Source organism: Eimeria necatrix, genomic scaffold (assembly GCF_000499385.1).
Source record: "Eimeria necatrix Houghton genomic scaffold, Enh_scaff2, whole genome shotgun sequence".
NCBI classification, from domain to species: Eukaryota; Apicomplexa; class Conoidasida; order Eucoccidiorida; family Eimeriidae; genus Eimeria; species Eimeria necatrix.
Genome location: NW_013652627.1, coordinates 24,838 through 48,500, shown reverse-complemented (window position 1 = coordinate 48,500; position 23,663 = coordinate 24,838). Strand labels below are relative to the sequence as shown.

Here is a 23,663-nt window from a genome sequence, read left to right as displayed (position 1 = left end):
CAAACAGCAGCAGCGACAGCAGCAGAATTGTCGGCGTGCCCAGTGTGCGTCCAGCTAGTTGAACGCAGTACAGAGAGAAGCCTAGTCTGCTTGCACATACATGTACTTATATATGTATACATACAAAGTCGTAGAGCTGATAGATTATATATGCTGCATGCAGTCATTTAATCATATTTATTATATACACTAGGTAAACAGCGTATATATTTTGTGCTGCACTGCCGGCTCTTCTTCCTTTTTAACTTTGGTGTAGCAAGCAAGCCGGCAAAAAACTATTGCGGCCCCTCACCTGGGTCTCCCTAGGAGCCCTCGGTGCGTTTGTGTTTGCTGCTGCTGCTGCTGCTGCTGTTGTTGCTGTTGCTGCTGTTGGCCTCCCTCAAGCAGCAAGGGAAGTGTCTGGGAGAGCCCCGAAGTAGGCGCAGGGATGCCTGTAACCGGGGTGCCGGGAGGAAGCTTAAGGGAGTGCATGGTGAAGGGCCCCTCCGCATGTGGGGGCCCCCTTGTGGGGGCCCCTGCGTCTCTGGCTGCAGGCGCCCCAAGGGGCTCCAGGGCACATCCACGCTGCAGAGAGGGGCCCCCCTCGCTGCGGGCAGCCCCCAAGACACTCCTTGTGCTCTGTGCCTCCACAGCTTCCCACTGCGGCGCTGCTGCTGCGGCGCCTAAGGGTGAGGCGTTGGGGTCCCCTCGCTGGTCCTGGGGGCCTTCGGGTACCCGCAGAGCGTCGTGGGTACTCACAGCGGGAGTCAGCACGTAGGGGGAAAGGTTGGGGGCCCCCTTGGGTACGGACACCCCAGGGGCCCCCGATAGAGCCTCTAGGGCGACGGCCTCCTCGGCTTCTTTAATTAGCTGCTGCAGAGACCCCACAGGAGCGCTGCGCGCAGCAGCAGCAGCAGCAGCAGCAGTAGCAGCCGCGGTAGAGGCGGGGAGCACCGCCTGTGCTGCTGCCTTCGCCGTTGGTACAGCTGCCTCGTATGCTGAAGCTGCTGGAGTTGCTGGTGCGGGTGCTGCTGCTACTGCAGCAGCAGCAGCTGCTGCTGTCTGCACGAGGGCTCCCCCTGACCACCTGTAGGTAACAGCCTCTCCTGCAGGGGACCCCTGGGGCACAAGAGAGGGGAGGGCCTCAGGCTGTGGGCTGCTCCAGGTCGCCGTCTGAGCTCGCGCTGCCTCTCCACCTGCGGCGCACTGAGCACTGCACGCTGCCACTGATAAGCAGTGCAGGCTTGCGGGGCCCCAGGGGCCCCACAGGGGGCCCCAAGGGCCCCACGAGGCCCTTCGGCTACTGCAGGAGCTGTGTGTCTCAAGTGTCCGTACACTGCAGCTCGCTTACTAGGAAAACAAGATGAAGACTCTTCTGCTGCCTGTTCTTTGCGGCCACAACGCAGCACCTGCGGCAGCAACAGTAGAAGCACAAATGCAGCGTCAGGAAGCAGCGCCGCTGCAGCAGGAGCCAAGAACGCCGGCAGGCTCAGCAGTAGCAGCAGCGACAGCGAAGGAGGAGCAGCGAAGGCCAGCAGCAACGCAAAACACAGCAGGAGCAGCACAGGACGCAGACGCTGCCACTTAGAGCGCAAGCAGGTGGCGAAGCAGTAGCAGCAGCAGCCTCAGCCGCAGCACGAAACGCAACAGCAGCATTGAGCAGAGAAAGAATATAAGGAGTTCCTGAGTCGCAGGATGGAGAGGTTCAAGGGAAACTTGTTGCCTCACGAGGGTGTGTATGATGAGGTGGCCGGTGGTCGGGTGTCTGTACAGCTGGATCGCTGCAGCGTCGTTCCTGAATCTCTGGCAGTAATTCGGGGCAGAGAAGACCGTGAGGCAGCAGCCACTGCAGCAGCGCTGTGTCCCGGCGGGGACGCACTCGTGGCCTCTAATCATGATCTTCAGTTGGTTCCCTGCTAAGAAGGAAAGCAGGCCCTCCTCGGTGAACCTGCGGTGGCCTCGCAGCAGCAGCCGCACAGCAGCAGCCGCAGCTCTAGGCAAAGGCCACAGCCAGCGGGCTCGCCCGGGCTTGCTGGCAGCAACAAGGCGGCAGCAGCGCGAACAACAGACCACGCAGAAGCCACAGCAGCAGCAGAGCGAGCAGTGGAGCAGCAAACCAGCCACCAAGCGACTTAAACACCCAGCAGCAAAAGAAACAACAGCAAGCAGCAAAACCAAAACACCAAGGCCACGAGGCGGCGGCGCAGCAGCAAGTAAAGACAGGCTGCGGAACTGCCGCATGGACTTGTGAGGGGTCTGAAGCTACTGCTGCGCAGCGCAGCAGCGCAGCAGCCCAACAGCCACCGCGGCTGGGCTGCGGCTGAGGTGTACGTACCCCCGAAGCGGGGAGGCAGACAGACAGTTAGTTACCTGACTGTGTTGCAGCCTCGGCTGGACTTGACATTCGCTGTCTTTTCTCCCTCGCCTTCTTCCGGGATAACGGGATCGCTCCAGAGACAGTCAATGATTCGGCAGGCCCTCATCACGGTTTCATCGTTATCCTTTTGGCTGCGGTCTGCACGCAGAAGGCCCGATGCTAGAGTGTCTTGCAGCTGCAGCTGCAGCAGCAGCCGCGGCAGATGCCGGTGGCCACAGCGGCAAAGAGATACACAGGGGCAACGGCAGCAGCAGCGACAGCCTGTGCTGCGCCGGAAGAACAGAAGCAGCGAGTGGAGATGCGGAGCAGGCGCCAGCAGCTCCAGTAGCAGCAGGTATAGAACAAGGACAGCTGGACACAGCAGCCGAGCAGCGGTAGCAGCGGCAGCAGCAAAGCCCTCACCGACGTGCTGCGGCACCGTAATGGGCTTCTGGAGGCCTTTGAGTTGCTGCAAAGAAGTTATGCTGTCTCCTATGCCGCCGTGAATGAAAAAGAGCCCATCTGCCCTGGCTACAGCAGCAAGAGGCAAGAACTCAAACAAGCTGTTGGCTCTTTTCCAAAGAGCCTCTCCTTCTGTGCCCCCCAGCTTGCTGACGCACTCCGCGTAAAACCCGTAAATGTAATTCATCGGGCGGTCTTCGTGGTTTCCTCGCAGCAGCCACACCTTGTCCGGGAACTGCAGCCAGCGGGCCCGCAGACAGCCGCAGACAGCTAGCCACGCAGCTAGCTAGCGCGCTAGGTGGGCAGCTAGCTAGCGTGCTAGCTAGATGGATGACTACAGAACGCCCTAGCGAGCTAGCTGCATGAGAAGGCACCTAGCCACCAAGCGCCTGGGGGAGCTAGTTCTGCAGACGGCTGGCTACGCATGAAAACGGGCAGTAGAGCCTAGCTGGTGAGAAGCGCAGCGTGCTAGCTAGCCACACGCCCAGCCAGTAGCTAGCTACGTATCTAGCTAGGTAGCTAGCTACGTAGCTAGCTAGCTAGTTAGGTAGCCAGGTGCGGGCAGGGCGCACTTACAAGTACTTTGAAGGAGAGTAGCAGCAGCAGCACCTCGCAGCTGAAAATGCCGCGGTCCACAAAGTCCCCCAAAAATAACAGAGAACACCCGAGGCCCGAAATCAAATCTTCAGGCCAGCCGAAAGAACCGAAAAAATCCAACAAGTCCACCAGCTGGCCGTGTAGGTCGCCGTAGACCCGAAGCGGCAGCTCCAGCTGCAGCAGGAGCAGCAGCAGCGAAGGCAGCAGCACCAGAATAAGGAGTCAGCAACCTAGAAGCCGTTCGTGGAAAGCTCCCGAGGGCGGGGGCATAACCTGCTGCTGTTGCTGCTGGTACAACTACTCAGAAGAAATAATTAAATCACGATAAGCGTAAGCCCTACAACCCTACAAGTTTTGGAACTGGAAACCCCAAGCCCTATATGTGAAACCCTAAGCCCCTCACTTTACCTCAAGCAGCGAGTTTTCTGCTGCCACAAGAGAGGCGGTGGCATCGCAGAGCTTCAGGGCCTCTTCTGCTGTTGCGAAGTTGCAACAGGTCTGCTTTGGCTGCTGCTGGTTCTGCTGCTGTTGCTTAGCGCCGTTGTAGTGCAGCAGCAAGGCCTCCATCTCTGCTGGTGACCTTTTTGCTGCAAGAGATCTAGCTTTTAAAATGATGTTTGTAGCTATCCTTCTGCCTTCAGCCAACAGCAAATCTTGCTGCTGTGGGTCCTGCAGCAGCAGCACCTGCTGCTGCTGTTTCTGAGGGATTGGAATCCCTACTGCTGCGGCTGTTGCTGCTGCTGCTGGTAGTGATGCAGTAGACTGGACGTAGTCAGGCTTGAAGGGAGAAACGGAGAAAGACTCTGCAGTGGACGAGGCAGAGAGTGTGTGGGGGCCAAAGTTAAGCCACTGCTGCTGCGTTTGCTGCCGCAGCAAGTGCTGCTGCTGCTGCTGCTGCACAGCCGCAATAAGGTCTGTCTTGAACCGCATGAGCCTGTGAGTAGCATTTAGCACTTTGTCCCTCACGGACTCAAAGAACGCGCTGTAGCCAAAGTGGCCCCCGTGGCGCTGCAGCAGTTCCTCCGCCTCAGCCTGCCCCCACAGCAGCCCAGCAGCAGCACCAGCAGCAACATATAAAACAGAGCCTTTATCCCGTGAAATGACGTGCAGCTGAAGGAGCGGCAAAAGCGAGGAAATATGTGCAGCAAAAGCGTCGCTGAAGCTTCAGCAGCAGCATATGCAGCAGCAGTAGAGACGAGATACAGCAGTGCTGCAAGGCCAGTAGCAGCAGCAGCAGCAAAAGCTGCAGCAGTAGCTGCAGAAGCACTACCAGCCAGCATTTGTAGCACACAGCGCCAGCAGTAACAGAACAGCAGCAGCGCAGCAGCAGCATCCTTACTGCTGCTGCTGCCTGTATTTGTTGCTGCGAGAGAGCTCTGTCTGTTGGGTGCGCGGAAACAGAGTGCAGATGGCAAAGGAGACAGTTTAATTCTTCTTTGTTCAGTAGGCCGTCTCCGTCGACGTCGTACGCCCGGTACAGCAGCTGCAGGCGCAAACGGCCTGCAGCAGCAGCAACAACAGCAGCAGCAGTATCAGTGGGGACGGAAAAGAGTCGAAACAAAGCGGTTCGAAGACAAATGAGAGCAGCAAGCTGCTGCTAGAGGCATCTAGGAAGACAAATACGAAGCGACCCCGAAAAATCACCTCTCGCTCTATTGATGTCTTGAACGACATTTGGGCAGCAGCAGAAGACGCCCCAGCGGAAGTCTCTCAGAGGGATTTTGCCTTTCTGCTTCCTGTCGATAGCCTGAAGCGAAGCAGCAGCAAACAGGCGCAGCGAGCGGGAGCAGTGGGGCTCGCCAGCGCAACAGCAGCAGCAAAAGGCGGTACAGCAGCAGCAACAGCAGCAGCAACAGCAGATGCTGGTGCAGCAGCGGGCACAGGAAAGGCAGGGACCGCAGCAAGCGCAGCATCAAGAAAACAGCAGGAACAATATCCAACAGCAGCCATTCCAGCGGCTACGGCTGCACATGCAACTACCCAAGAAGCAGCAGCTGTCCAGACTATCGCCACCAACGCCGCGGCATCGCCAACGCCGCCCCCACAGCAGCAACAGCAACAGCAGCTCACGTCAAATAAGAAGTGCTGGTGCTCTACTTGTGCTAGGCAGTTCGGGTAAGCCCTAAATAAGGCGAGGAATTCCTCCCGGGTCATTCCGTCTCTGCGCAAAACAAATTAAGGCGGCGAACGAATGCTACTGCTCTTGCTGCAGAGGGCTGTGAGACCACCAGCAGCAACTCGCACCAGCAACGGGGAGAAAGAGCAGCAGCAGTAACACCAACTCGAACTAGCAGAGGGCAAAAGCAGCAGCAACGGAGGCGGCAAAGCAGAAGATGCCGCTTCGAAAAACACAGAGAGGAGCGCGCTGACTACAGGAGATTTCTCGAATAGACGTCCAGAAGCAGCAGCTGCAGAAGCACGGCATTTACAGTACTAGCTGTGCCACTCGGCTGAGGCATGCATGCAAAACACTTCAATTATTTGGGTCATGGCACTGGGTGCCTCCACCGAAGCCTTAAATCTTTAATGATGCTCAATATTGTCTAAATCCATGGCTTGTCGCATTTGATGAAGTCGCGCTTATTAAGTGTGAAATCAGCTGATTCCTCTTCGCGCGACGGCAGGCAGCAGCGCCAGCAGCAGCGACAGCAGCAGCTACTGCTGCTCGCAGCTTACCGGGGGCAGCTTAAAGCGAACGCAGTGTAGAGAGCTGTCAGAGTCTGCACTACTTCCACGCAGCAATCCTCTGCTATCATGGCGCCCCAAAGCTGGCCGAAGGGTCTCCAGTGCCTGAAGGTCTCTAGCTGCATTTTGTTGCTTGCAGCAGCAGCAGCGGCAGCAGCAGTTCCTGCCGCGGCAGCGGCACCGTCTGGGACTTGAGCAGTTGCGGCGCTTTCTGCTGCAGCGTCTCCTGCTGCTACGGCGTCCCCTTTTGCTGCTGCAGCTGCAGCAGCGGCGGCTCGCGGCGGCAGCACACGTGCTGCCGCCGCGGGAACTGCAAAAGCGCCGCCTGCAGCAGCAGTAGACCCGTCAGGCACAGGCAGCAGCGTCGTCTCCTCCTCGTCGCCATCTCCTGCTGCGGCTTCGACCGCTGCAGCAGCGGCAGCAGCTGCTGCAGCAGGGGCAGCAGCAGCAACCTGCAGTAGGACTCTCGCAGTCTCTCCGAGGTTAGAGAGAACAACAGCAGCAGCGCCAGGGGCAGCTGCCTCCTCCTTTGCCTTGCTGCCTTTGCCGTTGCCGCTACTGCTGTTGCTTGTGCGCCGGCCTGCTCTGCACTGGCTGTGCTTGCGCAGCTTCTGCTGCTGCTGCTGCTTCTTGCGCCTCTCACGCTGCTGCAACTCCCTCTCTTCCTCCTCCAGCTGCTGCAGGTACTGCATAAGCTTTGCTGCATCGTTGCTGCTGCTGCTCCTCCTACTGCTGCAGTCGCTGCTGTTGCTGCTGGCGTAGCCGTGCTGCGCGCTTTGGGTGGCTCTCCTGTCTTCAGAGCTTCTGCTGCTGCTGCTTCTGTTGGGGTGCCTTTGGACTGCAGCCTTTGCGTCTCTTTGCACGCGGCCTCTTTGCCTCTGAAGGCCTCCGGTTTGCTTCTTTTCGTTCGTTTGCTGCGCTGCAGCCTTTCCTGAGTTGCTGCTCCCGCTGTCGCTGTCTGTGTCCCGAAGCAAAGTGCTTCTCGTGCGGGCGCGCCCTAGCTCAGCCTGGTGGTGCCCCTGGGGTCCCTGAGTTTCTCCTGTGTTAATCAGGCGCTCAACTACTCGCCCTAACGCCGCCCCCACTGCTCCAAAGAGACTCTCCTGCTGCTGCAGCTGCTGCTTTGGGGGTTTGCGTTGCTGTTGCTCCTGCTCATGCGCCTGCTGTTGCTGTTGATGTGCCTGCTGCTGCTGCTGATGCGCCTGCTGCTGCTGCTGCTCCTTCAGACGGCTGCTGGTGCTCCTACTACTGCCACTGCACCTCCTGGAGCTGCTGCTGCCCAGGGGCAAGCTATGCTGCGCCATGCTGCTGAAGGCTTCTTTGCTGCTGACAGCTTCTCTGCTGCTGGGAGTATCTTTGCTGCTGGGGTCCCCCTTGTCCGTATCCATTGCTGTGCTGCTGTAGCGCCGCATCAAGGAAGGGGTGCCACAGTTCCTTACAGCAGCGACTGCCGGCAGCCTCTGCTGCTGCTGCTGCTGCTGCTGAGGCTGCTGTTGAAGCTGCTCCTCCCGTTGCTCCCGGCACTGCTGTTGTTGCTGCTGCTGCCTCTGTGTTTGTTGTTGCTGCTGCTGAGCGCCGCTCGACTCCACTGGGTGTCTTATGCTGCCTCTAGGAGTGTTGCTTTTTGTCTCCACTCTAGCCGCAGCCTGTCCCCACTGCTGCTGTTCTTGCTGTTGCTGCTGCTGCACTTTTGTGCTTCTGGAGTCCAAAGGGAGTGAAGGGGCCTCTATTAGGGGCCTCGCGTGTTGAGGAGGAGCGTCTAGGGGCCCCTTAAGCCGCGTTTGCCGCTGCTGCTGCCTCTGGTGCAACTGTTCCTGCTGCTGCTTCTCAAAGGTTAAATGAGGCTCTGCAGCAACAGCTGGCGCTGCAAATAGAGGGCCAGCGTCTGCAGTAGTTGGCTTGCTGGAAGCAGCGCTTTGCTGCTGCTGCTGTTGCTGCCGGCGCTGCTGGTGCTGTTGCTGTAGTGGCTGCGGCTCCTGTTGCTGCTTTAAACCCGTAGGCCGTAGCGCGCTCTTTAACGCGCTGCTGCTCCCGTGTCGCTGTTCGGCAGCTGAGAAATCAGGGGCACTCTGGGCAGCAGCAGCAACACCTGGCGCTGAACCTTTGTCATACTGCCGCTGCTTCTGCAGCAGTGTCGGCTGCTGCTGCTGCATCGGGGCACTGGGCCCGAGGAGGGTGGCTGGAAGAGAAGGATACGCTGGTGCGTCTAGGTCGAGCGCCTGAGAGGGGAGGCTGACAGGGGCCCCTGCGGCCCCCATGTGGGCCCCTGAGGGCCCCCTAGCGGCTTCTGTGGATTCTCTTTTAAAGGAAATCTGCGGCATATAGAGCGTGTTGATCTGAGCAGCAGCCAGCAGCTCTGCTGGGGGCGGGGGCGGAGGCGGCGGCGGCGGTGGAGGGGGCGGAAACGGCGGGGGCTGCCCGAGGAAGGTCCCCTCAAAAGGAGAGACCTTTCTTGCAAAGCCAGTGTGCCCACTGGTCACTGCAGCTGCAGAGGAGCTGAAGGGCTGCAGCGGCTGCGCCGGGGAGACCACAGCTGCAGCAACAGCACCAGAAGCAGCCGCCCCAGGCCGAGCATCCTCTGTAGAAGCTTTGTTTAGTTTGTCCGTTATTTTGGCACTTTGTCTCGCAACCAGCCGAGTAAGCCTAGGGAGCGCGGCGTCCGTGGACAGCCTCTCGCCACTTGGGGGGCCCCTGGGCGGGCCCCTCTCCTCATACATTTGGCCTGGAGGGCTGGGGCCCCCGCAGGTGAAACTTGGGTCCGCGCTCTGTCGGGGAGGCCTTCAGAAGCTGTCAAACCATTCAAGAAGGGGTACAAGTGCGTGTGGCCGGCCCCGAAGCAACAACGCTCCTCTTGGGCCCCTTGGGAGAGTATGACGAGGTGGCTCGCAAGAGCCTCCGGTGAACGTGAGGCCTTAAGTTTGTCTTACAGAGAAACAGATAAAGCCCTAAGGTCCCTTAGAAACCCCAAAGAGCCTCCGGGGACCTCAGGTGACATGGTGGCCCTTGGCTTGCGCGTTGCGGTCTGCCGAGACCTTGGGCGTACGCTAGGGTGACCCTCGACGTTGCGAGGGGAGTGACAAAATAAATAGATTTTCTAGTTAACAGAATTAAACGAAGGAAAATAGCAAACGGTGAAAATTCGAAGGAAGAAACGAAAATGGAGAGGCCATTGAGATGCTGTCGGCCGTCGCTCCCGCCGGGGCGCCTGGGGCATCTGCTGCGAATTTCCGCCAATTTCTGCCTTTGATTTGATTTAAACAAAGTGGGCTATAGATCAACCACCTTAACCTGCAGCGGCTGCTGCTGCGGCAGCGGCTGCGGCTGCGGCTGCTGCAGCAGCAGCAGCTAGGCCGCTGTGGTTCTCGTGGTCGAACCACCAGTCCACCGCTGCAGCATTAGGGAGCCCTTTTACCGGCTTTGTTTTGTTTTTAAAGTTTCCGAATTTATTAAAATATCTTTTCTTACAACTTGTCGCTCCTTAGCCAAGGTGCCATAAACGCGAAAAGCAACACCAGGGGGGAGGCCGCAGCAGCATTGTCTGTGAGCGTACGTGCTGCGGAGGCCCTCACACGTGTTTCCTGCGCGCTTCTCTGTTTACTTTACCCAGGCTATTTTACTTTTTTAATGTATTTCAACTAATTATTCCCTTTAAATCGGGCCTCTAGGTTTTCTGGAGGTAGATGCGATGCTGTACGTGGTGGTTCTGCGGTGGGGGCTGGCGGTCACCCAGAGGCCCCTACCAGCAGCACTGATGTGCTCCTGTTTCTTCCATAGATTGCCCTTTCTGAATTATTTATTTGCTCGCCAAAATTTGTAGCATGTTACTTGCGGAATTTGGGCATAGGATTACTGACAAACTGGGAAGGTGTTCAGCACGCTTCCTCTTTAGCAGAGGAATTACGCGCGTTCCGTAGTAGTGCCGCGGTTTCCGTTTCAAGAAGCCATGCTGCATGAATGCAACTGGTTGGCCCATCCTCTCCGTTTAAAAGTATTATTCAAGTGGCATAATGGCCATTTTAGCCTCTTTTGCAGGACACAACCAGCGATAAGAACCATTGCTTCTGTGATGCTGCCTCTGCGGCGTCTGCAGGTGGCCAAAGGCCACCTGCAGACGCCGAAGACGCTATTGCTAAGGAAAATTTATTTACTGCATCCAGCTTTTATAGTTCTATATTCGCCTTGAGTTTGTTGGCTTCCTCCCCCCGTGCTTGTTGGAGGCTGCAGGCGGCCTGGTCCTCGTGCTGCAGAACTTCGTCAATACAGAGTTTGCTGCTGCATAGCTTTGCCTTATTCCTTTGAGTCGCACTCGATTCTCTTGTCAGCATTCTAAACGCCTTCAAGCCTTTGAACAACAATGACTTCGAGGCAGTTGCAAGGCGAAATGGCTTTTTAGCGGAATGAATTCTCACTGAAACCCGTTCAATTCATACGCGAACAAAATGAGTTGTTCTTTGCACAAAAGCGCTCACGTTCGAGCGAAACAATTTAGTATTTACTGGGACATATTTGCATTGAAACTGATTGAACTGATATGCAGAGAGGAAGTTCAATGCGACGATAACATGCCACGTTCCAGAGGTCACTATCTGCGCTTAATCCATTTGCTGGGCTCTTCCCCCGCGGCTGCTTCCTGCGGGAGTCCAACCTCACGAGCTGCTGCGCCGCAGGCACTAGGAACCGACTGGGTCCCCACAGAGCCGCTTACTGCAACGTGCAGGCAGATATCTTAGCGAAGGACAAGAGGCGAATGCTACAGCTATGTGCTCATGGATATAAAAGGGTACATATCGATCTGTTTACAGACACAGAGGGCCCTTCGGCATGCAGCCGCAGCACATGAGGGTGATGAGGCCGCACCCAGCGGAAGCTCCCAAAGTGGCTCTCGAGGGCCGTGAGAACGACAGGTGCAGCAGCAGAATGGAACGCTGCACGCTGGCTAAGTCCAGCACTAAGGAGCCGCTTCGCAGTCCCTTGTGGGGCTTCTTTGGCTGCAGGCTTCCTCTTTTGCAAGTCTTTTGTAGATGAAGTGACCAATGCAGCGGAGCGCCTTGGCTTGCTGCGTCAATTGTAGAGCTGCAGCTAACTGGACAAAGACTGGTTTGCCCGCTATTCACTAGCGCGTTTTTCTTTGTTCCGTTTTCCGAAGCCACCAAGGGCGAAGGCAGCAGGCGATGCTTGATCGCCATTTTGATAGACATGAATTTTAAACGAAAAAGCTTGTTATTTAAATGCATGTCGAGTCACTTCCCATGCATACGAGGTTCGTCATTTAGAGGACCTTGGAGGGAAAGCGGATGAACAAACGAAGTGGACAAGCTCGGCCGCACACACCTCTCACGACTGCTGCGCAGCCCAGCCGCCTCAGCACTGAGGCAGGTTTTTCCCAGCAGCCAAAATAGCCTAAAGATTAGGCAGAAGCGAGGCCAGGCCAGCTGAGACCGCACAGCAGCATCCGCTGCAGCAAGACTCTTAGAGGTGGTCTTCTTAATTTTTTGTGATATTCCACGCACAGTAAGCCTGCAAGGATCTTGGGGAAATTAATGGGAAAGTGCTCAAGGAACAAGTCAAAAACGGATGAGGCTAGAGGGCGTGGCTAACTGCTGAGGCCTTGCCACTGCCGCGGCTAGCGAGCCGCTGATAACTGCGAGCTCCCTCCATATACAAAATAGCGAAATTTCCGGTGACGCGGCAGCGTACAAGATCTATGCAGCAACCAGTAGGAGCAGAGCAGTGATTATGAAGACGCAGGAGCAGCAGCGGGAGAACAACAGCAGCAGCGACAGCAAAAGCCTCTGCAGCAGAACAACGGCAGCAACCACAACAGCAACAGCCACAGAATTATCGGAAAAAGAGGGGCAGCGGCAGTAACGGCAGGGGTGGCTGCAACAGCAACAGAGCCAGCAGCGGCAGCGGGAATACCAGAGCAGTAGCAGCTGCAGCAACAGGAACGTCAGCGGTGCCAGGAGTTAGGGCCAGTCTACATCTCTGCCCGTTTGGCTTCTGCTGGCTACTCGTCCCACCTACGCCATGGCTTTAGCTACTTTTGTTCGTGTTGAATGGCTCTTTAGGAATCCGCTGCGCGTCAGCGGCACATAACCTCGGCAGAACAGAAACAGGACACTACCTCGACAACAGGCCAGCAACACATCACCTCAGCAGCACAGCAACGGCACAGAAACTCAGCACCGTAGTGCCTCCGCAGCACAGTTGAGACTGCGCTGCTGCCCCAAGTGCACTACTGGACGGGAAACGCCAGCCACCAGCACGAGGGGCGCTGCAGGTGACCGACGCCTTCAAGCCAGCAGCGTGAGGTCCAAAGCACAGCTGGCTTGAGCTGCCCTCATGCATCTTTGAGACTGGAACATCAATCGTATATTTAACCGTTCAATTACATACTCAACATGTATCTGGTTTTCTGCTGTGTGGACATCATAAGCTGACAGTTCGTTAACTCCAGTGGTCGAGTTGGGGCTGGCACAGCCTCTGGGCGAAAACCCCTTATATTCTCCATATAAAGTGCTCGAAAGCCTTTGATTGGCTTATCTTCTAGACTAATTTTCTTTGATGCGTGACTAAAGCGGCAGCCGGGGGAGAACAAGCACTTGGCGCCGCGGTAGTTAATCGCGGCAGCACTTGCACTCAAGGCAGACTCCCGCAGCACTCGCCAAAGCACCTTTGGTAGCTGTTGGCTACACCAACAGTTGTTCTCCGTTCCAGTTTTGCATATTTTTGAGTCTGCAAACAAATTCATGCTTTTGACCTTGGAGTGACGACAAAAGGAGCAGATCGACCCCCCTGCAGCCACCAGGGAGGCTCTGTCGAGAGAGACTTGTGCGGTGACACACAAGCGCACTGTGTTGTTCCCTGCATGCACACATTTTCTGGTTGTTGCATTTTTATTTTTCCGATTTGATCTTTCGTCTTCTCCAATTCGCCTTATTTGGTTCCGCCCTGGGGCTGACCAAAAGGCCTACAGGCGAAGATCGCCGCGGCCAGCAGCCGACTCGCCACAAACGGAGCTCCACGCTGAAAAGGTAATTGGATAATTAAAATGGCATTTGCAGTAAATGTAATTAATGCACAAAACATAAGGACTAGAAATAATCCCGTGTGTGCAACTGCAGCAGATACAACGGAGAGAAAGCCACGCAGTAGCACCGGCAGAAGCCTTACCCGTAGCAAGCTAAGCAACAGAAGTAGCTCTCCGCCCATAGTGAACCGACTATAACTGCACAATCCACAAAACAAGCAGCGAGAGGAGTAACTGTGAGGAGCCCTCGCCCACATAACAAGCCACTGCCGCAGCGACTGACCCAGCACCACCGGTCGCAGAGCAGTGTGCCATTCTTTTCACCCTCTCCGCAGGTGTTGGTACATTAAGGCAGCCTCGATGAGTTTGGCTTTACCTGTTCTGCTGCGCTGCTGCTGCAGTGGTTTTCAGATGCCCAGCGGCCATCTTTGTAAGCTCCGCCAGCGAGTAACGGCAGCAGTAGCAGCAACAGCAGCAGCAACAGCAGCAGCACCAGCAGCAACGGGACAATGAGTGATGCTGGAGGCGGTGGCGCGCGGCCAACGGCCTGTCAAGAGACAGTGGAGCGCATGCTAGACGGACTGGCGGTTCGTCCTTGCTGCTCCTGCTGCTGTTGCTGTTATTGCCGCCGCTTATGTTGCTGCTGCTGCCGGCGGCCCGTCCTGTGCTGCGATGCGGCTGCTGCGGCCGCCGCAGCGCAGTTATCAGCCGCCCCGAGAGTCCCGCTGCACGAGCTGGCTTGCTGTTGCCTCGCAAGCCTCTGAACTAAACTGCAGCCACATCTGTCTGGCAGCTAGCTGCACGCTAGTATGCTTGTTTCTGCGCGTTGAATGCCCGCTGTTGAATGATTTTACTTCATTTGATTTGGTATTTCATTTCTGTGGCCATTGCTGTTGATTCCCTGCTTGCCGGCGTTCGCTGCCGCTGCAGGTCCTCGGCAGAGCCTTCCGCGGGGCCTTCCAGAGCGTCTCGGGCTGCGTGCGGAGGGTCTCGTATCCTTTGAAGGAGTTCATTGTGGTGAAGTACGACGAGTGCGCCGGCAGGTGGACCACCCACGGTGAGTGTGACTGCTCTTAAAAAGCGAAGGCCCCTTCAACATTGCTGTATTCCTGCGCTCGGCGAAAGAGCCTTGAGCGCAAGAACCCAACGCTGTTGAAGGGGCTTTTGCCTCCATTCAGCTTTGTGCAGCTGTTCGCCTGAACCTCCATTTTTCCGCTTTCTGCGGACTTCTCTGCCCGTAGCTTTTGCCCTTTAATTTTCTCTTCGTTTGCCCTGCCCTCTACGCCTTCCCGGCTCTCAGTGGGGCTTCATGCCTCTCACAATGCGTGCCCTCTGCCTATCGACTTAAACTCTTCTCTCCCATTGGCTGCTTCGTTTGTCCACTTTTGTGTCGCTTCCTCGCGCTCTTCACCGGCTTGTCCGGTCCCTGTGCTGCTCTCTTTGGGCTTATGCGTCCCCGCCAGTTCGCCTTTTCTGTGTCTCATTATCTGTTTGCGGCTGAATATAATTGGCCTCGGTTGGCTCCTCACCCATTAGTATACGTGCCTCACCATGCCCTTTGCATGCCCTTTCGCTGTCCCAAGGAGGAAAAGATTAAGCAGTTTGGCCTTGAGCATTTGCCTCTTTCTGACCCGCAGATCTCGGCTCACTTTGAGTTGCTTTGCTTTTCATCCCGTGGCTGTTAGCCCCTGCAGCTCCTGTTTCCTGTTTTTTCTGTTCCACCTCTGCGGCCCTCCATCATAGCAGCCATTGACGGCAGCAGGTTTAGGGTTTAGGGTTTGCGTTGGCGTGCAGGAACAAGGACACAACGCATGCGCGAGAATGTGGCGTGCTTTGATGCTGTCGAGGACAGCGAGAGGGAGACGTCCGAAAGCAGCGACACTTCGACAGACTCGTAAGCAGTAGCAACCGTGCTGCTGTTGAGGCTGCGGCAGCGGCTTTCGCTGCAGCAGACTTTGCTGTGGCAGCACCAGCACTTGTCACAACAGTGTCCGCTGCAGCAGCTTCTATACAGCTGCTGTATCAGCAATTTTTGCGGCAGCAGAGTAGCTCCAGGTGCAGCCGCTGCCACGCTGGCTACTGCTGCAGTAAGCAATGGTGCTGCTGCAACCAGTGCTGCAGCAGCCGCGGCTGGTTTATCTGTAGTAGATAAGGAACAGCACATCTGAATACTCCTGTCCCAGCAGCAACAGCAGTAGCAACCGCAAGACCGGCAGCGGCAGCAGGACTTTTTAGCTTAAAATTTGAAAGGGGACTGCTTGGTGCATGCAAAGAGCCCCTAACTCTAGCAGGACTTCTTCCTTTGAAGCCTTTGTTTTTTTTGAAAAATATTCAAATGGAATTGATTCTTCCTTTCGGAAGGGATGGGAAGAACCCGCTGCAAGCTAAACGTACACTGCAGCTTCACGGGGTTGCTGCTGCAGCAGACTTTCCTAGCTCAAGCGGTAAAAAGGGGCTCGAGGCTGAGGGTTTAGGGTTTGCGGTTTGGTGAGTAGGACGGGAGAGGGTCTGTCATTGATACCTGCACGCCAGCAGTGCACAGCTGCTGCTGCCGGCGCTGTTGCGAGTTGTGGGCTTAAGGGATGATGCTGCTTGGCAGTCTGCTGGTGGTGCATCGCACCTGTCTTGCAAAAAGGAGCGGTAAATAGAACCGAGCCAGTGCAGAGCAGCTGCAGCGGCAGCGGCAGCAGCCTCACCAGCAGCACCGGCATCAGCAGCACCAGCAGCAGCAACAGCGAATGCCCATGCTAAACCTTGAATCCTATGCTCTGGTAAGACACATCGTCTTACCCTCTTTTCTTTCGTCTTAAACTTCTTCCGGCGTGGCGCTGCGGTATTCGAGTGACCCCCTATAAAACGCAAACCCTAAACCCCCAAGTCTGCGCCCTAAATGTGGCCCTGCACCCCCCACCGCGTACGCAGCACCTACAGGCGTGTGGGGGATGAGACACGAGGACCACAGCCAATAACGCTGAGGCCTGCGCCTTATAACCCGAACCCTGAATTCGGCATTCAACCTTGAAAAGCTGAAAACATAGAAATAGCCCACCAGTCAAAGTGGCGATGCGCTGCAGCTCCGTTTGAAGTGTCGCAGTGAATGCAGGATCTCTGAACAATAATGCACCAAACCCAAAGCCATAAGCCCTCTTTGCGTCTTTGGTTTCTAGCGCGTACCCTCCGCTCCCTCTTGACAGCTGCTGTTAGGCGTTTCCAAGGGTTTAGGTTTTAAGAGGCCAGTGGCTAGGGTTTACGCCATTCCAATCGCCTCAAAGACTTGCAGCAGAATTTGAATTTCTTCGAATGACAAGTCGTCGACGCACCCCTGCGCACACAAGCCACACCCCAAACCTTAGATCTCTGCTGTGGTGCCACTGCCCACACCACGAGCATCTTCAGGGTCTGAGTTTTCGCAGTTGGCAGCTTTTGCAAAACCCTAGACCATGAATCACCGAGATAGTCCAGGAGTCGCCAGAACCCCTGAATGAAGCCATGCAGCTGCAGCAGTGCAGCTGCGCAATTCAACTCAGATCTTAGGGTTCAGCATTACAAGAATGCGCGTTCTCGCCAGCTCAAAAACTTTAGGGTTTGGGGCCTGCAGGGCCGCCGCAGCCCAAACCACCCGCACAGTCTGTGAGGGAGAGAAAACCCTAAACCCTAATCCCTCGGAGGCTTCGACGCGGCCCAGCACCTCACATGCTGCACGCACAAACCCTAGTCTCAAAGAACTGAAGAATAACCCTTGACTCTTATTGGGACCTCTAAACTCTAAGCGCCTGAACCTTCCCCAGAACACTAGGAAGCGGCTCCCGCCCACGAGAAACCTCACTGGGCCACCTCACAAATCCTAAAACCCTAGAGCCTCCACCCCTTAACCCTAAAACCCTAAACCCTTGACCCTAAACCCTCGGGAATGGCGTGCCTTTGTCGACAACCAGTTGAAAGAGCTTTGGTGCGTCGTCGAATTTAATTTTTAATTTCGCTGCGCCGTACAACAGCCTGTACAGCAGCAGTATTTGCTGCTGCGGCACCAGCTGCCGCTGCTCTGGCTGCTGCTGCAGCTGTTTCTGCAGCACATTGTGCTTGCGCATCAGCTGCAGCAGCAACTCTTCTTTGAAAGCAGAGACCCTGTATTGGCCAGCAGCAGCAGCAGCACGCTGTAAGGAAAGAGAGAGGACAGAAAAGCGCCAAAATATGTCCGACAGCTCCAGCACAGTGAACGTCGCCACATGCGGGTGCAGCAGAGGCAGCTGAACACAGCAGCAGCAGCCCCCTAAGCCTAAGAGTCCAGGCCCCAAAGCATCAAGTCTTCGTGCAGTACTCACAAAGTGTTAATCCACGCCCTGTTGCTGCTGTTGCTGTTGCTGCTGCTGGCCATGGCTGTGGGCGCTGACTCTTCTCGGGCCTCCACTTTGCACAATAATTTAGGGTTTAGGGTTTAGCGCTTACGAGGTCAACCACGGCGTTGGCGCACTTGGCGTCTGCAAGGTAGAGAAAAGAGAGGCGCAGAAGGTGTGCATCCGTTTTGTGCGCCTGCAAAGCTGCTGCTGCTCTAATCCAGAAAGCGTTGAAGCTGCTGCTGCTGCTGCGTACGTGCTGCAGGACTGCGAGCTGCTGGAGCAGCAGCAGCAAGTCGTGTCTATTCAGAGCGTAAGATGCGATTATTCTGTTTGCGAAAGAAAGAACCTCTTGAGAAGAAGACAGAGAGATGACGTCCTTGTAAAAAAGCGACAGACGAGGGTTGCCTCGGCTGCTGCTGCTGCTGCTGCTGCTGTCGGGGTCCCGGCCGCTGCTGAATTTGCTGGTGCGGCGGCGGTTGCCCTGCGCGCCACTGCTGTTTATGTCGGTTCCAGTAGAAGTACTGACGTCCTGCCAGTACCTGCTGCTGGCCCTCGTGCTGCTGTTGCTGCTGCTGCTCCTTTGCGGCTCCCTGTTGACCTGGGCTGCTGCTGCGCTGCAGAAGGGAGTGTATGGGATGTGTCTGTGGAGCTTTGGGGTCTGGAGGATCTTGTAGACTGCAACTATGGACTTAGTCAAAGGTTTACGGTCTAGGGTTTGCAGCCCGATCCCCACAGAAACTCTAGACCCTCGCAATGGGAATCGCCACATTTGCGGGCTGCCGTCTCCATCATAGAAATGTCTTGGGTTTGGGCTTGATACAACCGCTCATAGGATTAAAGCCCTCGTAAAGGTTTAGATCCTATGGTTCAGGGTTTAGGGTTTGGGGTTTCAGTCTGTAGGAATAGAGTTTAGGGACTGTGACCCAGCCCCGAGCATCGACCCAACAGAGGAGCCTCACTTTTGCCTCTGTGCTCTCTTCCTTCAAGATGGTTTTTTTGAAATTTTCATGCGTGCTTGTGACTCTGTATTTCATGGATCAAGGTTTGAGGTTCAGGTTCTAGGGTTTAGGGTTTAGGTTCTGGCCGCTGTGCTTGAATGGGCCTGCTCGGAGAGGGGCCATCTGGCCCCACACGCTAGCCAAGATGTTCGCTTTCCTCAGCAGCTGCCACAGCAGTAGCAGCAATAGGCGCAGTAGAAGCACCCTCTCTAGCGCTACCAGCTGCTGCAGCGGCCTCTGCTGCAACGGCCGGCGCAGCAGCAAACGCGGCAGTAGTAGCGGGAGCAGGTTGCCGGTGCTGTTGTTGCTGTTGAGCTGCCTGTGCTGCTGCTGTTGCCCGGCTTTCGCACAATCGGGGCCACAACCCACCCAGTTCTTTCTTGGCAGCAGCAAGGGCACGAAGGACACGCAGCAGCAGCAACACCAGCAGCAGCATCAGCAGCAACTGCAGCAGCACCATCAGCAGCAACTGCAGCAGCAGCATCAGCAGCAACAGCAGCAGCAGCAGGTCAAGCACTACTTAAGGATCTCCAAGTTTAGGGGACCCGAAGAGACGAACGCCGTTTGGGTCTCGATAACTGTTGATGTGGAGTCAACAGAAGCAATGGAGGCAGGAGAAACAAAAGGAGCAGCAAGAGCCACCGCAGCAGCTCTAACGGAAGAAACTACACGAGAATCAGCGACGGAATCAACAGAGACAACGACTGAGGCAACGCCAGTAGGCTCAGAAGCAGCAGCAGCTGCTTCAGCAGCAGAAACAAAGCCGGCAGAAGAAACAGCAGCAGCAACAGCGCCAGCCGCTTCTGATGACAACACCTCTGCGACAGCTAGCAGCGGCCCAGAGGTGGCACTTGAGGATTCTGTGCAAGCAGAAGCAGCAGCAGAGAGGGAACTATTTGATGTGCCGCGAGCGCCTGCTCCCGCCACCCAAGCCACAGCAGCAGGAGCTGGGCCTGCTACTGCTGCTGCTGCTGTGGTTGCTGCTAGCAGCAGCAGCAAAAGAGGCAGAAGAACCATAGTGGAGACGAAGGGAACTCTTTTCGGCTTTATACACGGAGAGAAAGCAGAAATCACCAGCATCTTCACTGATGGAAGCGCCCAGACAGGCAAGTCGTAGAAGCTGAACTCTAAACCCTAACGCGTAACAACTCGCATGCGCCACTGAAGCCCCCGAACCAGAGGCGTTTCCCACAGCCACAAGAAAGGTGTAGGGCTGGTGGCTCAGGGTTTGGCTCTAGGGTTTGTGTTTGCAGGGAGTGCCTTGCTGCGAATGTTTCTGGAGGAGGCTTGGGTTGAGCGGGCCTCTCGCGTCTCAGGCGCGTGCGCAGCTTCAGACACTTCTCTGCTCCGTTCATTTGTCTCGTCTTCGTTTTCTTTATCGGGAGTTAGTATACGCTTTCCTTTTACGGCTTGGGGAGAAGGCGCAGAGTTGCATTGGGCGGCAACGCCGGCTCTCAGAGAGCTCCAGAAACCCACAAGTGAACACTAAACCCTGGAGCTAAAGCCTTAAACCCTATGGCCGCGGCCACGAAGCCTGATGAGCTGATGTGCACCAGTTCGTGGAATGTAGCTGAAAAGTCCACCCTTAACACGAGACCGTAAACCCTGAGCGCTAGCTAAGTCCTATTCCTCTAGTGCAGAACAGGTGACGTAGCAGGTGGCTTAAGAAACACGTTTCTGGGTTTAGGGTTTAAGGCTTTGGCGAGTTCAAGGCCCCGCTATCTTCATGCTAAGGGTCTCGGGCTTGACTGCAGAACGGCTTGGACTGAGGACTGTTGCCTGGAAGAAGGCTGACGAGAAGACGCGGCGAAAATTGAAGCTGCAAATGCAGCATCAACAGGACGAGCCGCAGCTGCTGCACGATTCACTGCTAGAGGAGTCGCCCATATCCTTTATAGGTTGGTCCTGAGCCCTGAAGTCCGTGGGCCTTAATATATGAGGTTAAAAGCCAGGTGGAGCCTCATGTCAAACCGTAGAACTGAGGCGGGAGCGAGACACCTGACTTGGGGTTTAGGGCTCAGGGTTTAAGGTCAAGAACTTAGGCTGTAGGGTTTGCGTGCAGCGCTTGACGAAAAAGGAGTGGCTGTCGGGGCAGTGGCTGCTGCCATGCCTAACTCTGAAAAGGAGGTTTTGGGTGCTGTTGTTCTCTCATTTGGGGAGGATAAGCAAGCAATGGGTACATTTTAGCCCCTTAACGTTATACGTTAGTCCGTAGCGGATTCACCAGCGTTTGATAGGGCGCAACAGCTCAGTTTATAATTCTTGAATAGCGCGCTGGCTTCTCTTCATCGTTCGCGGGTTAGGGCTTCGGGGTAGGACTTATGGCCTATGGTTTAGCCTGTGGCAGGTGACCCTGCGTAGGGTTAAGGGCGTATATCGTGGGTTGTCGAATTTGTGAGTTTTAGAAACGGAGCTCCTCGTTCTTCTGCGGGAGGCAGCTGCTGCTTCGTCAATATCTAAAGTGGAACTTAAAGTTGACGCACGTGACTCTCTTTCTGTTGCTGCAGCAGCAGCAGCGGGCTTCACTCCTTTGCATGTTTCTGTGGGCCCAACGCAGTGCCAGCTCACCTTTGCTGCAGCAGCAGACGCAGGAATAGGACCAGTAGCATCGGACGAAGCTATACCCTTCATAATCCAAAGATGTGAGCTTACGGGTAAGGATTCACCACATAGGATTTAGAGCTTTTAGAATGAGGTTTAAGACTGAAAATGCATGGTTTGGGGTGTGATCTCAGCGGAGAATCATGCGCATGGGCACGACGCGCCACTCAGAACAGCAAAGGCAGCACCCACAGCAGCAGCAGCGTCGAGAAGCAGCATTTATGGGAATAAGGGGCTTTTTGGGTTGCGCGAAAATTTGCTGGCGCACCGAAGGATGCGGGACAGCCAAATAGCAGCTGCAGCAAGCAACGCAGCTGCTGCAGCAGCAAGACAGGAAGCAGAAGCTGCAGCAGCTCGAAAGGCGGCTGCTGCGAAGGCCGCAACAGCACCCCTTTGCTCCACACCCCCGAGAACAGCAGCCGCGACGGCCACAGAATCACCACGAGTTTTAACAACAGAAGCAGCTACAGCAGAGCAGGAAGAGGAGCTCCACATAGACCTCAGACCGCGTTTGGCAAAGCTTTCCGTTGGTGTGCTGGTGCTCCTGGTGGGGTTGTTCTTTGTAGCGCCTCAACGGCGCATCCGTGGGGGAGGGCGCAACGGCAGGCGAAGCCGAGGCAGCAGCAGCAGCAGCAAAAGCAGCAACAAGAGCCCGCAGCAGCAGCAGCAAGTTGACCACGAGGTCCTTCAGATCCTGGATTATATCGACCGAGAAACTCGCACAAATGTAGGAGAGCCAGATGTATACTCCTCTCCGCCCTACACCTATCAGTACTCAGAGCAGGCCCTTCCCTTCCCCTGAGCACGACAGGCCCTAGGGTTTAGGGCTGAGGGTCTTGGTTCTGGTTTCGCGCTTCCAGCCATTTGCCGGGTTTATGCTGGATTGTGCGTTTACATGTTTGGGTTAGGGTGGCCATCCTTGTCGCTTGGTGCATGTGTGTTGCTTTAATAAATACATGCAGTGCATGTATATATGCATATATATATTTGTGTATGCTTATATATATAGATATACGTATATATATATTCATACACATGTAAACATTTGTGTGTATATTCGTGGATATTTAGAAATTATGTATATGGTACACATACCTGGAGAGATGTGTGCATACATACAGACATTAATATATATGCATATTTGCGCAATGTAAATATATAAATATACACATACACATATATACACATGCTTATCTGCTTGGTTTGAACTGCGCTCAACTGCACAAACAGCAACAGTGCCCCCTTTATTGCCTAAGAATGTTAGAAGTCTTATTGCCCATCTCGCTTCGAGGCAAAGGCCTTCGGGGACCCCACTGGTCCCTAGAGGAGCACGGAAGGGCCTCCAAAGGACCTTCAGAAGGGCTTTCTTCGGCATTTTTGGGCTTTCCAGAGTGGCCTCGACGGAGTTGCTCTGGAATGGGCCTCAAGATTTACGGGACCCACGGAACCACGCCGTACACGGGTCTCTTGAAGGAGGCCCTCCCAACGGTTGGCCATCACGGCAACTTTAAGTGGCTCTTGAGGCCCCACGGGGATTTGTGAGGCCGTTTTGCGACCCACGAAAAAGGCCTCTACAAGATCCCCAAACAAATTTGGAAAGGCCTCTGAGAGGCCTCAGATGAGCCTATGGGGACCCTCATGAGTCTGTTTGCAGCTCTTCATCGGATGCCGACATTGCGTTTCAGCGCGTTCCCAAGCTTCGCGCGAAAGGATACTGTTCTCGGACTTCAGAACAGACTGAGGGATTTTCCGAAGCGCTAGTGCAAGCGTCTCAAGAATATCCCGAGAGGGCCAGTATGGGACTGCTTGCCAGGCCATCCTAACAGCACTTTAAGCAGGCACAGGCCCGCAAGAGCCACCTGATCGTTTGCTTGGAACCTTGGGGAAGCATACAATAGGGCTTATAAGAGCTGTGAGGGCTGGAAACTTCGGGGCGTTGGGCTCTGGAGTTGGTGTGAGGATACTAGTAGCCATATGCTTGGGAATTCTGAAGTCAAAATGAAAAGGCATGAAGAGACAGTAGTAGACAGCGTAGAACTAGGTGACAAGCTTCGAAGAGACAGTGAAAGCTAGAATTAGCTCGCCCTTGTATCTCTTTCGTGACTCTGCTGCAATCTAAACATCTTCAGAAAAGTTAGCTGAGTGACGAAGAATTAAAAAGGGGATGTATATTGCAGACGGTCCAGAGATGAATGATGAAGAAGAAAAACAGTTGGAGTGAAACCGCCTTTGATCTGGCCAGTCAAAATCTCAAGGCGACCTCCAACCTCCACATAGGATTATGAATGGACTTTCGGGCTTCCCTGTACTAAAGGGAATATTCTTCGAGGGCCCTCTAATTCCGTAATGACGTGCTGGCCTTCACTGCTTTTCGCTTTTTTCTCCCCTTTTCTTCGGCACACGCATCCGTACCGATGTTTGCATCACTGGTTTCGCGGATATGCGAACGCTTACGACAAATTAGGTGCCGCATCTCTTGGATATTAGCTGCATCTACGGGTGCACGCCGAGCAGCAGCAGAGTCCTGCTGCATGACTTTACTGCAGCAGTTGCTGTTTCTACCAGTACCTCCCGGCAATTTCTTGCTGGAGCTGTTCCTGAAGCTGCTGATCCTGCTG

At 55.3% G+C, this 23,663-nt stretch overlaps 5 protein-coding genes across 5 annotated transcripts; 3 read left to right on the top strand and 2 right to left on the bottom strand.

Moving 5' to 3' along the window:
* Positions 1–4,481: 4,481 nt before the first annotated feature.
* Positions 4,482–8,796, bottom strand: ENH_00040720 (Serine/threonine-protein phosphatase , related; the record flags this gene model as incomplete). Its single annotated transcript, XM_013579856.1, has 4 exons — positions 4,482–4,894; positions 5,039–5,141; positions 5,465–5,555; positions 6,071–8,796. 4 exons carry the CDS (start codon positions 8,794–8,796, stop codon positions 4,482–4,484), a joined length of 3,333 nt encoding a protein of 1,110 aa, XP_013435310.1.
* A 4,822-nt stretch (positions 8,797–13,618) lies between these two features.
* Positions 13,619–15,007, top strand: ENH_00040710 (hypothetical protein, conserved; the record flags this gene model as incomplete). Its single annotated transcript, XM_013579855.1, has 3 exons — positions 13,619–13,696; positions 14,040–14,166; positions 14,904–15,007. 3 exons carry the CDS (start codon positions 13,619–13,621, stop codon positions 15,005–15,007), a joined length of 309 nt encoding a protein of 102 aa, XP_013435309.1.
* Positions 15,008–15,579: 572 nt separating this feature from the next.
* ENH_00040700 (hypothetical protein, conserved) lies at positions 15,580–18,215 on the bottom strand (the record flags this gene model as incomplete). The annotated part of the gene is made up of 8 exons (XM_013579854.1): positions 15,580–15,630; positions 15,900–15,958; positions 16,159–16,217; positions 16,361–16,431; positions 16,735–16,805; positions 17,029–17,088; positions 17,239–17,356; positions 17,556–18,215. The coding sequence occupies 8 exons, from the start codon at positions 18,213–18,215 to the stop codon at positions 15,580–15,582; spliced, it is 1,149 nt and encodes a 382-aa protein (XP_013435308.1).
* A 374-nt stretch (positions 18,216–18,589) lies between these two features.
* On the top strand, positions 18,590–19,561 carry ENH_00040690 (hypothetical protein, conserved; the record flags this gene model as incomplete). The annotated part of the gene is made up of 1 exon (XM_013579853.1): positions 18,590–19,561. The coding sequence occupies one exon, from the start codon at positions 18,590–18,592 to the stop codon at positions 19,559–19,561; it is 972 nt and encodes a 323-aa protein (XP_013435307.1).
* Positions 19,562–19,714: 153 nt separating this feature from the next.
* ENH_00040680 (hypothetical protein, conserved) lies at positions 19,715–21,847 on the top strand (the record flags this gene model as incomplete). Its single annotated transcript, XM_013579852.1, has 5 exons — positions 19,715–19,922; positions 20,199–20,342; positions 20,507–20,620; positions 20,850–21,086; positions 21,180–21,847. The coding sequence occupies 5 exons, from the start codon at positions 19,715–19,717 to the stop codon at positions 21,845–21,847; spliced, it is 1,371 nt and encodes a 456-aa protein (XP_013435306.1).
* Between the last annotated feature and the right edge of the window lie 1,816 nt (positions 21,848–23,663).